This window comes from Triticum urartu, chromosome 7A (assembly GCF_056163025.1).
Source record: "Triticum urartu cultivar PI428250 chromosome 7A, HENAU_Tu73, whole genome shotgun sequence".
Classification (NCBI taxonomy): Eukaryota; Viridiplantae; Streptophyta; class Magnoliopsida; order Poales; family Poaceae; genus Triticum; species Triticum urartu.
This window is the reverse complement of record NC_141879.1, coordinates 706,424,142-706,441,091: the sequence shown is the minus strand read 5'-3', so window position 1 is coordinate 706,441,091 and position 16,950 is coordinate 706,424,142. Positions and strand designations below refer to the sequence as shown.

At 48.8% G+C, this 16,950-nt stretch overlaps 1 protein-coding gene and 2 non-coding genes across 3 annotated transcripts; all 3 read right to left on the bottom strand.

Annotated features, from left to right (window-relative positions):
• Positions 1-7,533: 7,533 nt before the first annotated feature.
• LOC147961842 (U2 spliceosomal RNA) lies at positions 7,534-7,724 on the bottom strand. Its single transcript, XR_015612450.1, has one exon. It is a non-coding gene; the product is annotated as a U2 spliceosomal RNA (small nuclear RNA).
• A 2,218-nt stretch (positions 7,725-9,942) lies between these two features.
• LOC125528992 (receptor-like serine/threonine-protein kinase At2g45590) lies at positions 9,943-12,371 on the bottom strand. The gene has a single exon (XM_048693405.2). It carries the CDS (start codon positions 12,255-12,257, stop codon positions 10,137-10,139), a length of 2,121 nt encoding a protein of 706 aa, XP_048549362.2. The 5' UTR covers positions 12,258-12,371; the 3' UTR covers positions 9,943-10,136.
• Positions 12,372-15,625: 3,254 nt separating this feature from the next.
• LOC125526232 (U2 spliceosomal RNA) lies at positions 15,626-15,824 on the bottom strand. Its single transcript, XR_007291641.2, has one exon. It is a non-coding gene; the product is annotated as a U2 spliceosomal RNA (small nuclear RNA).
• Between the last annotated feature and the right edge of the window lie 1,126 nt (positions 15,825-16,950).

Below are 16,950 nucleotides of genomic sequence, written 5' to 3'. Positions count from 1 at the left end.
TCTATTGAATACATGACCATGGCTGGCCTAGTGTAATCTAACTTCCGCTGCATAGTAATAGGCATAATCTACACTGTTTGTCTTCATAACTCCCACGTATTGAAGAATTTCATAAAAATCGCCTATTCACCCCCCCCTCTAGTCGATATAACTCACTTTCAATTGGTATCAGAGCAAGGTGCTCCCTTGTTCTGTGTGATTCGGTTTAACCACCTGGAGTTTTAGCTATGTCGACTGCAGGGATAATCAAAGTCTCCGCTGCGTGCCCCGTCTTCGATGGAACTGAATATCCCTACTGGAAGAATAAGATGCGCATGCATCTTGAAGCCATTGACGTCGATCTATGGTATGTCGTCGAGAATGGCGTTCCCAAGGCTGGAGAAGGTGTCACTGCTGCTGATGTCAAGAAGTTCACTCAACTGGACTCTACTGCCAAAAATATCATCTGTGGTCATCTGACAAAAGGACACTATGGCCGTGTGAGTGTCTTGAAGACATCTACGGTCCGTCTGACATACTTGAGAGGCTCAACACACATGAGTTTTAGCTTTTTGAGAAAAGAGATATCTACGGTCCAAACTATGGGCGAACTCGTGCCTTAAAGGCAAAAGCTGTTTCCTCATCTGAAGAAGAATCTGACAGCAGTTTTGATGATCCTGAAGACATTGGAAGGGAACTTGCAATGCTAGTGAAGAAGTTCCAAAAATTCACCAAGAAGAAAGGCTTCAAAAGATCTTCACGATCAAGCTCAAGGAATGATGAAGTTTCTGCTCATGACTATAAGAAGAAAACATGTCACAAGTGCAAGAAAACTGGACACTTCATCTCTGAGTGTCCACAGTGGGACAATGAGAACAGAAGGAAGAAGAAGAGCAAGGAATATGATTCTAACGACAAAAAGAAGAAGAAATACTCAAAGTCTTCTTCCAAGTCTTCCTCAAAGTCTTCATCACACAAGAAGAGCTCATCTGGCAAGGCACATGCGTTTGTTGGCAAGGAAATGGATTCAGAGGAGGAGTCCGCTTCTGAGGAGGCAGAGGTGGAGTCTGAGGAGGAGTCTGATTCTGGCATTGCGAGTCTGGCTACAGCATACGTCGCCAAGTCCATCTTCAACACTGAAGACAATGACTTCATCACCGACACCAATGCAAGTGACAAGAACGACTCCACTCCTACCTACTGCTTCATGGCACGCGGTGCCAAGGGTACGACACCAGCGACTTCAAAGTCTTCAGAATGGATTATTGACAGTGGGTGTACAAATCACATGACTGGCAAAAGAAGCCTTCTTATGGACTCAACCTTACGTCCATCCGACAAGAGCCACATCACATTTGCTGACACTGGTAAAAGTAAGGTATTGGGTCTAGGTAGAGTTGCAATCTCAAAGGATCAACACATGGATAAAGTCATGCTTGTTGAATCCCTTGGCTTCAACTTAATGTCTGTCTCAATGCTTTGCGATTTGAATATGATCGTAATGTTTGGAAAATATCGTTGCCTGGTACTAATGGAATCTGACAAGTCTCTAGTGTTTGAAGGGTATCGGAAAGGTGATTTGTACGTGGTAGATTTCTCAGCAGGGCCACAACTTGCAGTATGTCTTCTTGCAAAAGCTTCAGAATGCTGGCTTTGGCATCGGAGGCTTGGGCATGCTGGCATGAGGAACCTCCACACCCTTGCGAAGAAGAAGCATGTCATAGGCATCGAGGGCGTCAAGTTCAAGAAAGATCACTTATGCGGTGCCTGTGAAGCAGGAAAGATGACAAGGGCAAAACATCCTTCGAAGACAATCATGACTACTACACAACCCTTCGAACTGCTCCACATGGATCTTTTCGGTCCCACTCACTACTCAACTTTTACTACTTCTGCTTGCCTCTATGGCTTTGTCATTGTTGATGATTACTCTAGATATACTTGGATGCACATAATCCTTTACAAGACTGAAGTGCAGGATGTCTTCAGACGCTTCGCCAATCAAGCTATGACCAATTTTGGCGCCAAGATAAAGCACATCAGAAGTGACAATGGCACTGAATTCAAAAACACTGGCCTTGATACATATCTTGATACCTTGGGCATCACACATGAATTCTCAGAGTATTTGGAGCAAGGTGCTGGATCAAGGACCCACACCACACCTCAAAGTTTGCACCAAAAGCACATGAGGGCTTTATGCTTGGATATGGAAAGGATTCGCACTCCTATAGAGTCTTCAATCTCTTTCATTACAAAGTGGTTGAAACAGTGGATGTGCGGTTCGATGAGACAAATGGTTCACAAAGAGAGCAACTGCCAAATGTGCCAGATGAAATTCCAGCTAATGAATCAATCAAGCTTATGGGAACTGGAGAGATTATACCTTCTGAAGCTCATCCTGAAGAAGAACTTATCATCTCAGCACCTGATCAACATGAAGACATTGCTCAGCCTGAAGACATTCCTCCCAACAACAACACAGATCAGCAAGAGCAAAGTCTTCGCCCTGTACATCCTCGTGTTGCCAATGAAGTGCAGATTGACAGAATAATTGACAGCATCAATGCACCTGGTCCACTCACTCGTTCAAGGGCAACTCAGTTAGCAAATTTCTGTGGGCACTTCACATTCGTATCAATATCAGAATCCAAGAAAGTTGAAGAAGCCTTCATGGAACCTGAATGGATTCAAGCTATGCAAGAAGAGCTTCAACAGTTTGAACTGAATAATGTATGGGAACTGGTCAAGCGTCCTGATCCACGGAAGCACAACATAATAGGCACCAAATGGATATACCGCAACAAGCAAGATGAGCATGGTCAAGTTGTCAGAAATAAAGCTCGTCTCGTTGCTCAAGGATATACTGAAGTGGAGGGCATTGACTTTGATGAAACATTTGCTCCTGTGGCTGTGGCTGGGCTTGAAGCCATACGCATACTGCTGGCATATGCAAATCATCATAACATACTTCTATATCAAATGGATGTGAAAAGTGCCTTTCTCAATGGCAAGATTGAAGAAGAAGTGTATGTTGCACAACCGCCTGGCTTTGAAAATCCAAAACATCCTGACATGGTATACAAGCTCAACAAGGCACTGTATGGCCTCAAACAAGCTCTCAGGGCCTGGTATGACACACTCAAATACTTCCTGAAGAGCAAAGGCTTCATACCTGGTTCCCTGGATCCCAGAGGGAGTAGGACTCCTCCTGGCGCGCCTCTCCTAGGCCGGCCGCACCCCCCCCCTTGATCCTTTATATACGGAGGCAGGGGAACCCCAGAGACACACAAGTTGATCCACGTGATCATATTCTTAGCCGTGTGCGGTGCCCCTTCCACCATAGTCCTCGATAATATTGTAGCGGTGCTTAGGCGAAGCCCTGCGACGGTAGTACATCAAGATCGTCACCACGCCGTCGTGCTGACGGAACTCTTCCCCGACACTTTGCTGGATCGGAGTCCGGGGATCGTCATCGAGCTGAACGTGTGCTAGAACTCGGAGGTGCCGTAGTTTCGGTGCTTGATCGGTCGGGCCGTGAAGACGTACGACTACATCAACCAAGTTAACGCTTCCGTTGTCGATCTACAAGGGTACGTAGATCACACTCTCCCCCTCTCGTTGCTATGCATCATCATGATCTTGCGTGTGCGTAGGAAAAATTTTGAAATTACTACGAAACCCAACGGGGCGCCCCCCAGCGTGCCGGGTTCGGCCTGAGTCCGCCGGCGCTGATTTCGGTCGAGGCCGGCGAAAATCGGGCTCCTGGGATGTGATTGGGCCGTTTTTTCAACGCCGGAGCGAAAAAATCGTCTGGGAAGATCTTTCTGGAGGCGCGGCTGAAGATACTCTAAGCTTTCATGCATCAAGAACGAAAGGGTACAAGTACTCAGCTGGTTAGATATCAGTTGGTATAGTACTTTATGTAGCCATTTTCTCAAGCACAAGAGTACGGGCTATTGGACCGCTACGATGCAGACTTTCTATTGCCCCCAATTTTGACAGCTTCCTACCAAAACATCGTACAGATTCTACTCAAGATTACCAACATCAAGTTTAGGTGCTCCAAAGTCATGCATCGTACTACTACAGATGCTCCTAAGTCATGCATCGCAGCATGTCAGTTCAGTGCGTCAAAATGGATCGCATTAGCAAGACCAGGCGAGTGATGCGTCCGGTCCAATGAAACCCTTTTAAGGGGGCATAATGGCCCGGTTGACACTGAGATTCTAAAGCAGCAGTAGCAACCCCGGCAGAGTGGACTTGGCACTGAAAAGTGACAGTGCCACTTAGAATCAAAAAGGTGCAGCAAAGCACATACAAATATCAAAAAGATTGGATTCATCATAGCTGAATGGTTACATACATACAGTGATTAACTTTGTCAAAAACATTTATACTTTATACCACATAGAATTCCTTAAAATTTGTATTTTTCAGTATGTTGAGCCCATAGACGTCGAAGCAATTTCCTCCCGTGTCACCCCCGCTTGGGCGGCGCCAGAGGGCCCCTCAACCCTAGCCAGCACCAGCCTTAGGCCGACCTCACTGGCCGCCGGCACCGGTGGCGGCACTCGTCTCGCCAAAGGCAGAGGGTTGAGGAGGCACGCAGCGACGGTGCATCGAGGCGAAGATGCATAATGGTCGACGCGTGCTGATGGTGGGATGTGGAGGACAAGGCGCTATGGTGGCGGCACTCCGGGTGGGCGGATTGAGCGAGGCCGGTCTTCGGCGGCACCACTCAAGGCGTTGCTGCCATGGTGGGCGGCGGCAGAAGCGGGCCTGTTCTGGGCCCGATCTGGGTCGGCGGGTTGCGGCGGCCGCTGCGTGCTTTGGCCAGCCAGCCTGCTGTCCAAGGGGGGCGGCGGCACAGGTCTTTTTGGGCCTGATCTCCGCCGGATCCAGCAAGGTTGGCGGCGTTCTGGTTCATCTTCTCCTCTACAGCCGGCTAGTGGTGTGGGGGCTGCTGGCTCGGCTTGAATAAAGGTAGTTGGCCTTGCTGTTCTTCGAGTTCCAATTTGTCGATCTGCTTCATTTCGGCCTCCTCGATTTGGACGCTGACGAGTTTCGCTCTTCCTCTTGGAGATCTTAGCTATTTGCGCATGGCACTACTGGAATTTTAGATCGGAATTGATCCGTTCGGGGGCCCTGTATCTTCGGTCAGAGAGGCTTCATGAGGGCATGGCGTGAAGCTTTGCTATCTTGCCGGTGCCATGGGACACGTCTAAGTATAGATTTTCATGCATTGACAGTGGTGAAGAAAGTCATGGCGACTGCAATACGAGGCTTGTAATGGCGAAGAGGAGTTTTGGCTAATAAGATGAAGACTTGCTGCACAGGTTTTTCTTGTGTGTCGGGTGTTGAGTACTTACAGCAGCGGCCTTGGCAGGAGGGGGCGGCAACACAGGTGGAAAGCATTTTTGGTGTTGCTCTTGAGTACCGAGCCGTGATTTACTGGGAGAAAGACCAATAAAACTCAAGATCCTTGATCGGACAATGACAACGCTTGTGCATTGTTTTCTTTCTTGGAGACGTCGCTTTTGGAGAACCTCATTTCAGTCTGAGTGTTTTCTCTGGTTGTGGTTAGAGTGTTGATGTTGCGAGTGTTTCATCACTGCGACGGGGTCTTTGTTTTTATATTTCTCTATTTTTTTATTTTGTTCTTGGTTGCGTGCATCCTGAATGTCTTTTGATATCTTGTAGATGCATAGGCTGGGTGTAATTGATATCTTCGTAATATAAATATATTCCCTTTTAAAAAAATTAGAAAAATAGACTTGCACTCACTTGGATTACTGTCTTAACGTTGAAAGATGTATTTTCAAGAAAAGTAAAACCAGGAGTAAATTATGTTAAACTTTAGTATTCTCTAAAGTTCTATCATTGTTGGAGCTTCAATAGATGATGCAAATTTGAAGATATAATTTACATCTCTAAAAAGTGTATTTTACATCTTTAAAAAAGAGCCAACTCCAACATATGATGTATATTGGAAATGTAGAGTGCAACTCCAACAGATAATGCAAAATGGAGATGTAAAAAACCTGCGTCCGGACTCGCGGTTGCTGTACAGCCACTGTACAACCAATGTGCAGCCACATTTCAACACTGGAATAGCAATTTGAATCAAATTTCCATCAACGCAAGTTCATCAACATTCATAGTTTGAAATCCTACAACCAAAAGTGCATTGTCTAAAATAAAGTTCATGGTCCAACAAATTGAAATGCACATAAACATCAAAAGCACTCAATTTTCATCCTCTCCATTGTCACTAGTGACATTGACGACGGTGGTATGATCATCGTCAATGGCTTCTTTGTTGACGTTTTGATCATCATCAAAAAAAATTTTACCTTTGGGACATTTCGTCAAATACATTGGATGTGGTGGCCATCGGCGTGACCACGTCATCCTCCATGGCCGGCGATGGTGGAGGAGGGCTTCTTGGGTCGGAGGAGGAAGCCACGACCGCAGGCGGAAGCCAATCGCGCACCGCAGCCGCGTCCGGCTTCGAAATTTTGGCCAGCCGAGGTTGGTTCGCCGTCGGGTTGCGCCCTCGCAACGTCGGCCACTTCACGCCTCCACCGCGTGGCTTGACGGCCTGCTACTTCTTCGCAAGCGGCTCCGGCGCGACGGCGACCGGCCAAGGTGGGGTGAATCCGATGCGGCAGCATGGCGGCAACGGCATGGAGGCAAAGGCTGGATTGGGGACCGTGGTCACGCCGACGGCGGCTGCGACGAGGTGGGTCAGACCAGCGGTGGTGGTGCCGAAGGACACGACGGGGTCATCAGCGGCAGCCATGGCGGTAGCGGGCGACGGGCGAAAGCCGAATGAAGGCAGTTGGACAGTTGGCACACGACCAACCGTTTACATCTCTGGGAGGTGATGATGTAAATCTTTTTTGAATCTACATCATTTGTTGGCGGTGGATTTTTAGGCCTCGGAGATGCGAACTTAGTTATTTTTACATCTACATCATTCATTGGAGATTCTCTTATGATGTTGAATGTTGAGGGGACTTTTTTTTAGTTTATGTGTACACCTCATAGTCGTATATATATCCTCTTGCTTTTTTCACATGATGGCAAAGTTCATGCCATTTAATTTTGTGATCTCAAATGCTTGATGTTAACTTTTTTGCTAATTTTTTGGCCAACCTTTAGGTATTTTCAGGTTGTTGGTGAACCAGGCATGTTCAATCCATAAGATATTGTTGTGTATAGAATGATGGTGATGTAAGTCATCCGATTGCTTGTGGATTGATGAAAGACTTCTCCCCTGTGATTTATAATCTTTGTGCACATCTATCGAATTCTTCAATCAAATACTTAATACCAGTCCACTATGTTTTTTCTCCGTTCAATCAACATTTGTAGCCTACAAAATATATGCTAGAAACTATCAAACAGCTGCATTGTCCCGTAAAATATGTGCTTATCAAACAACTGCAATATATTTTCTGCAGGAAGAAAGTTACATAATAATTTGGGTGGGTGACCTAAAACATATTGTATTTGTTTACAGGAGTAATTTATTTGATTTTGGTTTGGTTGGGGTGCGTCTGCCCAAGCTATAGTGCAACGCCCAGGCAACGCTTGAGGGCTCAGCAGCAAGCCACTAAACCCTCCCCACAAAAAATTAACTTAATATATCTCATGGATCCGTAGATTCATGTATCAGATATTAAACTGATAAGAACAGATACTACACTTGATCTTAGCCAAGAGGCCGAGAAAGGTATGCTTTAAACCGTGGCCTTGTGTCCCCTTTTATTGCCCTGCAAACCGCCTTCGCTCAAGCGCAAAGCAGTACGGGACTATTCCACCCAAAGAGTTAGCTGCGTTCGTTTCTTTCCGTTTGGGCTATTCCAAGAAGCCCGTGAACAAGGTCGGGCCCCACAGGCATCGATGGCCCAGTTTGTTCGGCTTGGACGAATTGGGCTACTACTTCTTAGCTGGCGCACCAGATTAGGCAAAAAAAACCGAGATTTTCTTTCTCCTAGAACAACAGAGGTTCCCTTGTTCAAAAATAAAGGACTAAGTGAGATTAAATAAAGCATTCTTTGTAAAAAAAACTGAGATTCCCAATTTTTCTCAAAAAAAAACCTGAGATTCCCAATTCCCAGAGTAACATTGTTTTCTTTCAGACAACAAGCTGAGGTTCAGATGATATAAAGAAACTGATGTGAGATTCGTAGCTTCACGTGCCAACGACTCTGTGCTGTAAACAAGTACAAAAGCACCCTGATTCCTCTCTCACATGGAAGAAGTCCAATCTATCTAAGATCCAAGCAGAACCTGAAGATCCAAGCAAAATCTGAAGATCCAACCAGTGAAAGAAAGGATGCACGCTGGCTAGACAAAAGAAGACTGAAGCAACATCCCTAAAAAAAGGACTGAAGCAACAATATGCAGCGTCGACGCAAAGCCAACATACCGTTTTCCTGCTTGTAACCCGTCGCAACCAGTGTCGATATTCTTTATGCATTGCCACTTCAAAGGATCTGCCAGTCGGTGCATACTGCCAGCAGCAATATGTTTGTTTAGTTGCTGAAAACATACATGGTTAGTCACCAAATTCCAACTTTCTTTTGGTTAGCCAATGAGGTAAAAGTCCACTCTTGTTGAGCTGACGCCTCATAAGGTGCCGTGTCGCTGTCGGGCAATAACAAATGAGAAAGCAAACTGGGAAGATCCAGGGTGGATGTGCATCATAAGAATGGGTACCACAAGACAGATTTGCCCTTAAATTTATGTTGGCAGTTGGGAACTAAAAGGTCATTCTCAAATCTATGGAAGGCCACCTTCCAGCTACTTGCTCCCCAGCAAGGGTTGTCCTGATTACATGAATATGCTGGGTTGGCAACTAACCATGAGTATGCTGGTCGCGAGAAAGGAAGAGGAACAAATGTGTGTAGATACCTGTTATTTTTCTATACCACTCTAAAATCCTGATTTACAGATAACCAAAAGGATGGGGTTTTGTTATCTTTCGTCTTTACAGATTTACATCGGATGTTGCATTTAAAATCAATGTAAACTCTAGTTTCAAAAAAAAAAATCAATGTAAACTAAAATTATTTGTGGTGAATAAGTTTGATTTGTAGGCCAGTAAACTTGGGAGAGCCAAACTAAGAGTTACCAAAGTCAGCCGGGAGACATGCCCCTGTATTTTGTGAAATAACTGGATGATTGAACCATTTCAGTACTATCTACCAATGACTTATACCACAGGGTGAAAAATAATACGGTACGCTTTCATGCATTAAGAACAGAAGGGTACAAGTAATCAGGTGGTTAGCTATCAGTTGGTATAGTAGTACTTTACGTAGCCATTTTCTTAAGCAAAAAAGTACGGCCTATTGAATCGCTACAATGCAGACTTAGCATTGCCCCAATTTTGACAGGCCGCCTACCACTCGCACCAAACAGTGCACAGATTCTACTCTAAGATTACCAACATCAGGTTCAGGACAACTAACATGTCAGTTCAGTGTGTCAAAATGGAGCACATTGGCAAGACCAGGTGAGTGAGGCGTCCAGTCCAATTAACCCCTTTCAAGGGAGCATAATGGCCCTGTTGACTCTGAGATTCTAAAGCAGCAGTAGCAACACGGGCAGAATGGACTAGGCACTCAAAAGTGACAGTACCACCTCGATACGAAAAGGAGCAGAAAAGCACATGTGATCATCAAAAGCTTGGATCCATCATAAAAAGTTGGCCATGGACTCTCCACAGCAGGCCAACACGAGGTTTTTCCCAGGAGAGCACCAGGATCCAGGCCCCCCCTGTAAAGCACTACAATTCTAAACTTGCCCAGAAGTGATGCCTGAAGAGGCGCCGGCACAAAAGGCAGACATCCCCTACCACATGGTTACTCAACTCAGGTCATCTATTTAGTATCAAATCATGCTGACTAAGCGCCTATGATTGCGCATGTGAGTAAGAGTGCAAGACAGTTCTTGTCAAATGTCAATTTAAGATTTGCCATCACCTTTTTCTTTCCTCCACGGAGAGCTTTATACATAATTATTAGCAAGTGACAAAGGCGTAGACTAGAACGTGTACCGGACGGAACGATAAACATATCTCAGGGCACAAGGTTAGGTGGTTAACAGAACCCTTTGCATCTAAGCAAGAACCTAAAACAAACTCACCGAACTTTCTTCCGGGATTTGTAATGGAACCCACCGGGTGGGGACGGCGAGAACTCTAGCGGGAGGTGAGGCGGCTCTCCCTCGCCGGAGAGCAACCGGAGCAACTCTTCGCTTGATGGCCGGCGAGCAGGGGCCCTCTGTATGCAGAGGAGCGCGACGGTGATGCAGAGCAGTGCCTCCTCCTGGTTAACATCTTTCAAGGCCGGGTCGATGAGATCGATAAGGCGACTCACGCGCGCGAGGTGCTTTGCCCACGATATGAGGCTCGCCTTCTCGAACTCCGACATGGGTGAGGCCGACACTTGCAATGGCCGGCGGCCAGAGATAAGAACCAGTAGCAGGACACCATAGCTATAGATGTCACATCTCTCGGACAAAGGACCGCCGCCACCGTACTCCGGAGCGACATAGCACACGGTGCCACGCATGCTCGGCGTGCTGCTCACCGCGCCTCCGCTCTTGGGCACGAAGTCCCCACTTGCCCAATCACGGCTGCTTCTCGCGCCATTGACCCACCAGTTGATGCTCCCATTGACATTGCCAGTGCCATTGCCATTGCTAGCGCTGCTGCTGCTTCTTCGGCTCCAGCTCTTCACCACACTCCACTTGGACCGCCCCTTGCCGTCCAAGTCATCATCGATATCACGCTCCCACCATTGCAGCCCGGCCTGCTGGCTCCTCGATTTGGCAAGCGCCCTGCGTTTCTGCTTCTTTGCAAGCTCATCGGTGTACTCCTCGCGCCACCACTCGCGTGCTCTGCGCTTTTGCTTCTTCCTCTCTGTCCCCGGGTTGGTTGCAGCTGCCCCTGCAATCCAATCATTTTTGGGGCGCTCCTTCTTGATCTCCGATCTGATCCACTCCATCACATAATCCTTTACACCGCCATGGCTGGGTCCGGCATTGTCCTGCCGCCACCACCAGTCGCTCCCGGTCCCCGACGCGCCGCCGGTGCGTGAACCGACACCATTGCAGCTGCGGCTGTTCAGACCACTGTCGAGACTGGTCTGGTCAAACCCGGAAGTGGATGCAGCCTCGTCCGGCGACGGCAGCGTGAATCCGCCGCCGCCGCCGTCGTCAACCTCCGGCGACTTGGGGGCGACGTTCACTTCCCCATCTACCGTCGTGGTGACCGTGCTCTCCGCCACAACAGAGACGTCATCGTCGCACCCCCCATCGAGAGCGTTCTCATTCGCATCAGTGCCCTCCGCAATCGCGCCGCTCTCCAGCTTGTCGTCCGGGTCGGGGTCGGAGTTGACGCGCGCGAGGCCGAAGTCGGCGAGGCGGGCGCGGAGGCCGGCGTCGAGCAGGACGTTGCTGGGCTTGACGTCCCCGTGCACGACGGGCGGCTTGAGCACGCAGTGGAGGTAGTGGAGCGCGGCGGCGACGTCGCGCGCCACGGCGAGCCGGCGCGGCCACCCGGCCACCAGCTCGGGGCAGCGGCGGCCGAGCAGCGCGTCCTGCAGGGAGCCGCCGGGCATGAGGTCGTAGACCAGCATCATCCGGCGCGCCCGCCCCTCCCCCCGCCTCGGCATCGAGTAGGCGAACGGGAGCAGTATGGAGTCGCGCGCCGACGCCGCCGACGCCGGTGCCGCCGCCTTGCCCTCGACGTCGTCTGCTGCGGGGCCGGGGGAAGACGCGGCCTTTTCGGCGGCGGCGCGGATGTGGGAGGCGACGGCGATCTCGTTGTGGAACTCGCGCTCGCCCTGGAGCGACCCGGCGGCGTCCATGACCTTGACGGCGACGGGCCGGCCGCACGCCCCGCCGGTACCGCGGGGGGGCGGGAGGACCCCGCGGAACACGGGGCCGAAGCCGCCCTGCCCGAGCTTGCCCCCCGGCGCGAAGGCCCCCGTGGCGCGCCGCAGCTTGCGGTACGACAGCCGCTCCAGCGCCCCGTCTTTCCCCTCCTTGGCCTTCTCCCTCCGGCGCGCCCTCCTGCGGCGGAGCCAGAGCAGCAGCAGGGCGAGCGCCATGGCGACGGCTACGAGCGCGCCGGCGGCGGCCGAGGCGGCGACGGCCGCGGAGTGGAGGCGGCGGAGCTGGCGGTCGTGGGCGTGGGCGTGGGCGCGGGGGGAGAAGAGAGGGGCGGGGGAGGGGAGCGGGGGCTGGCGGGAGGGCATCGGCGGGGGCGGGGGCGTAAAGCGGGGCGCCTTTCTTGATCTTGCGATCCCACCATGGGGTTGGGGCTTGGTCGCCGAGCTGGAAGTCTTCGGCGGACGCAGATATTATTTTCTGCTTCGGTTTGGGTTTGGGTTTTTTTTGAAGGGATGGCGGAAGGAAGTCTGTGATGGCGAGATGCGCTGTCGCTGTCTCTTAACTCTCAACCACTCTCCAGCGATTGCGGTGACCCAACGGAAGCCCGCGACCTGGCTCCCCTCCGTGCTTCTACCGCTTCGGGCTTCGGATCGGGCTTCCGTCCGACGCCCGCCCACATGCGCGTAGATGGGCTTGCGAAATATGATGATCCAACCGTACCCTATATCAAAAGATTTATATCTGAGCTTGACATGTGCAAGGAAAGTCGCCCAGCAGCGCATGCACCTTCCGCAAGAGGACCAAGACGATCACCAAGAATACAGCCACCGGGTTTTGCAAAGATCCATGTGGACGCGGGAGTTTGTTCGGGTAGAAGAGGAACAGCTGCGGCAGTCTGCAGGGATAGACAAGGGAATTTCTCAGCAAGTTCATCATTGGTGATCCAAGGTCTTGATGATCCAGCCACCCTTGAAGCGATCGCATGTCGTGTGGCATTGGCGTTAGCCGAGGACTTGCATCCACAGAGCTTCATTGTGGCATCGGACTAAAGACAGGTTATCTCAGATATCAACAAGAATGCTCGAGGGAGATATGGTGCAATCATTAGCGAGATTCGCCTTCAGGCAGAACAATTTCAATGTCTTTTTACTTTTGAGCGTAGGGAAGTGAATGTAGAAGCTCATAGTTTAGCTACATTTTCTTTGTCTCTAGATCCGGGACGCCATTTCTGATTTGGCCAATTCCATGATCTAAACCGTATCCTACATGTTGTGAATTTTGATGAATAAAGACTAGTTCTACCCCTCAAACAAAATGTACCCTATAAAAAATGCTGAAACTGACAAGTGAGACCGGGACTATACCATTGCACTACATGAATATATTGAGAGAGTTGTCCGGTTAATTTGAGACAAATATAAGATAAGCACACGACCATCTGTTACATAGCACGACGCCCATACGACCGAGGTAGCATACGCGCACGCAAACTCAATGCACATCATCAGAACCAGTGGCGGTGCCAGAAATATTGTCTTGTGTAGTCAATATGAAGTTGTGTGGTCAAATGTATGAATTTACACAAATTTATTCCAATATTTCTACACCTATACGCTAGTTTCACCAAAAAGCTTGTACGTGGCTTCGCCACTGATCGGAACAACCCCAAGCCCGTGTTGCACACAAAAATCAGCGGCATTACCATCGCCCGTCGTGTCCATGACCTGGCCACTAACTTAAAATCAGATGTTCGTCCTAAGCGAAGAACCTTCAAAGAATAGATTGATATCAATGCCGACAAAGCCATTGCGAACGGGCACCTGCATGGGTAAATAAGACTTAGGTTCCAACCCTTCTTTTTGTTTCCCCTATACACTTGAAACTGCGAAAATGTGAGCTTAATTTCTTGTTTCAGAGTTTACTTTTTTTTGCAAGGATGTTTCAAAGTTTATACTATGAAAAGAAAAGAAAGCATCACTTTTCAGGAACTTGTCATTCATATTTACCAACAAATTCCCCGTGCTTTCTCTCCGTATGGTAGATAGCGAGGCCATCCATCATGCTTGGTTTCTAATGATGATGTGGGAATCGTACTTTTGTCCAGAGGATGGCCTCATTTGGTTCATAGAGTAGAAAAATTATAGGAATAAAAAAAATCATAGGAAATAAGATGACATGCATCTCAAATCCTATGAGTAGGAGTAGGAAAGGAGATGTCCTTTGTTTCACATTATATGATTTTTTTTCATCGAGTTTAGGCTAATGTTTATTTTCCTATGAAATGTGAAGGATAGGAAGAGTTTCTCCATAGGAATAGGATTTTATTCCTACAAACCAAAGAGCTCTATAGGAATTTTTCCTATAAAAATCCTACTCTATAAAATTCCTACAAAATTCCTCGAAACCAAAGAAGGCCTATATTTTTTTCTCATCGACAAAGTGAGATTCAATTGGGATCTGTGGCGAGCTTTGTAGGTTCACGTGCCAAACGGCCGCTCTTTCCGAGCACGGTACCATCGGGAAGATCCACACAAAAGGCCGAGTAAAACTAGTGCCAAGTAGTGGCAGATAAATCCAACCATCCATCACCTTATAATATGATGCCCAGTCAAAGAACCGATGCACGCTGGATCGGAACCAAGGAAAACCGGAGCAGAAACCTACACATGCGCCGAGCGGACGTGTAGATGGAACGAAAGAGTTGTGATAAAAAATGGTGAGCCGCTGTAGAACCAGTGGCGGTGAGGGGAGGCGCGAGTACAGACGAGAGGCTGCGGCCGGATGCAGCAAAGCAAGCTGGGTTCGAGCGTCCCGCTCCACACTGGGCTGCGGCCGTACGATGATGAGCTCTTGCGCAGATGTGCGATGGATATTACAGACCAAGGAAACAATGTGAATGTGAACCAAGCTGACTGCATTGCTGCAGCCGTCGTATACTACAGTGTAACAGAATCTCCCTAGCTAGTCTTCGGCTAATGAGCTGGTCCTTCGGGAGCTGGTTAGCCACGATGGAGCTGCGCGTTCGTGCTGATCAATACAGTGCAGTTTTCGTGTGGCATCCTATCTTTTGTCTCTTACACTGAACCACGACCAACATGCCCGGGCATATAAAATCCATCATCATCTTACATTCCCAGTCAAAAAAGGATGGATCCACGCTGGATCGCAAGAAAGAAGAAGCGGAGCAAGCCCACCTAGCGTGGGTGGACGGGACGCCGAGCCGAGCCGACATGCGGCGGGTGTGACGGAGCAGGAACGGAACGGGAGTGCTGTGATAAAAGAATGGTGCGCTCAAGAACTAGTTCCATCGTCCATGCGTGGTGGCGCGGGTACCGGCCGGCAGAGGTTGCGGCCGGGCGCAGCAAAGCAAGCGAGCTGGACTCAACGGGCGTCTCGCTCCAGACATATGACACGGAGCTCCGGTGCAATGGAAGGGGCTAGCGTACTTGAGAGGGGGGCGTGACTGACTGCGAGGACATGTCCCTCTTCTACACGGGTACTTCACGCTGGTCTCTGAACCCTGAAGCAACGCTGCAGTAGCCATGGCGGTCTGGACAGTGCAAATAAGACTGTGGCCTACAATTTGTTATAGGGACTCCGGGGTTGCCCTTTGGGTCTTCTTTCTCTCGTCAGTCTTTCTAAATTCCCTCCCAATCAATCTTCTACTCCCAGAATATAATGAACGCAAGCGCTATGGACTTAACCAAGGTCAAGATTGTAATCTTTGTTTTGGTTGGGGTGCGCCTGTTCCAAGCACTAGTGCAACGCTTGGCCGGCGCATGAAAACCATCCATGTAGCGAGCTACACGGATAAATTCTCTCCCATAAAAAATAACTTAATATCTCATGAACCCGTAGGTTCACATATCAGATATTAAACTGATAAGAACAGATACTACACTTGATCTTAGCCAAGAGGTCGAGAAAGGTATGTCTTGAACGGTGACCCTGCGTCTGATTATATTGCTTTACGATCCGCCTCTGCTCACTTGCAAAGGCGATGTGGGATTATTCAAATAAGTCGATGATGCGTTTTTTTGAGGGCTCGATGATGCGTGTTCCCGCAAGAAAAACAAAGCCCTCGAGTAGTACTGCTCGTCCAACCAGCGACGCGGGCCGGTCAGGTGAACCTGGCTGTCCCGTCTGGCCCACATGGCCCATGGCCCAAATTCTCCACAGAGAAGAGATGACCATAATTAGAGTTCCTCAAAAAAAAAGGTGACCTTAATTAGAGTATAAGATTGCCGGTCTGTTTCTCCTTTTACACTCACGAGCTTTATTTTGTGCTAAAAACTCAGGAGCTTTATTCTTCTCTAGATGTAGACTAAAAGCGTTAAAAAACACCTAAAAAGCTTTTGAAAAATGTAGACTCAAAAAATTCTTCGCATGCCTGCATTAATTACAAGGTGGTGATCTAAGCCTCATGGATGCGACTAGTCGTGACAGGAAGAGGTTATGCATGTAATTCTGTATTTATGATCCAGGCATGATGGAAGATGGTTATGGTCCCACACGCAAAAAAAGGTGGGTTTGGATGCATAGATTTCGTCGATGCCATTCGCAACGGCTCCCGTGGGTGTCGTATTTCCTTCTTGTGGGCATTGCTCCGGTGTCTTGTAAACTGGCGCTTCCTCACTTGGTTAGTTGTCTTCGGGCGAAAGCCTAGATTCGGATTCAGATCGGCGATGATGGTGTCCTTGACGATGTTCCTCTGTTGAGCATTATTTTGGAGACACAACATGGAGGTTTTATGTTGCACTACTAATCCCTAGCCTTATTGGGAGACCTGCTGCCCAGTAGATCATGACCGGAAACTAGCACAAGCTTGGTACCGGCACTAGTAAAGGGCTTAGAACGATGCCTTCAATGGTGAAAATGATACAAAGATTTCGATGTTGACATGTCCGGGGATGCCTCATGTATGAAACTTCCCACTGAGCACCTAGAAGAGTGCAAGGAGTATTGCGTCAACACCTCCATGAGGTGAACAATGCCCACATGCATCATCATCGTTGGCATTGCCCATGGTGGAACTCAGTTTCACCCAGGCTACAAATA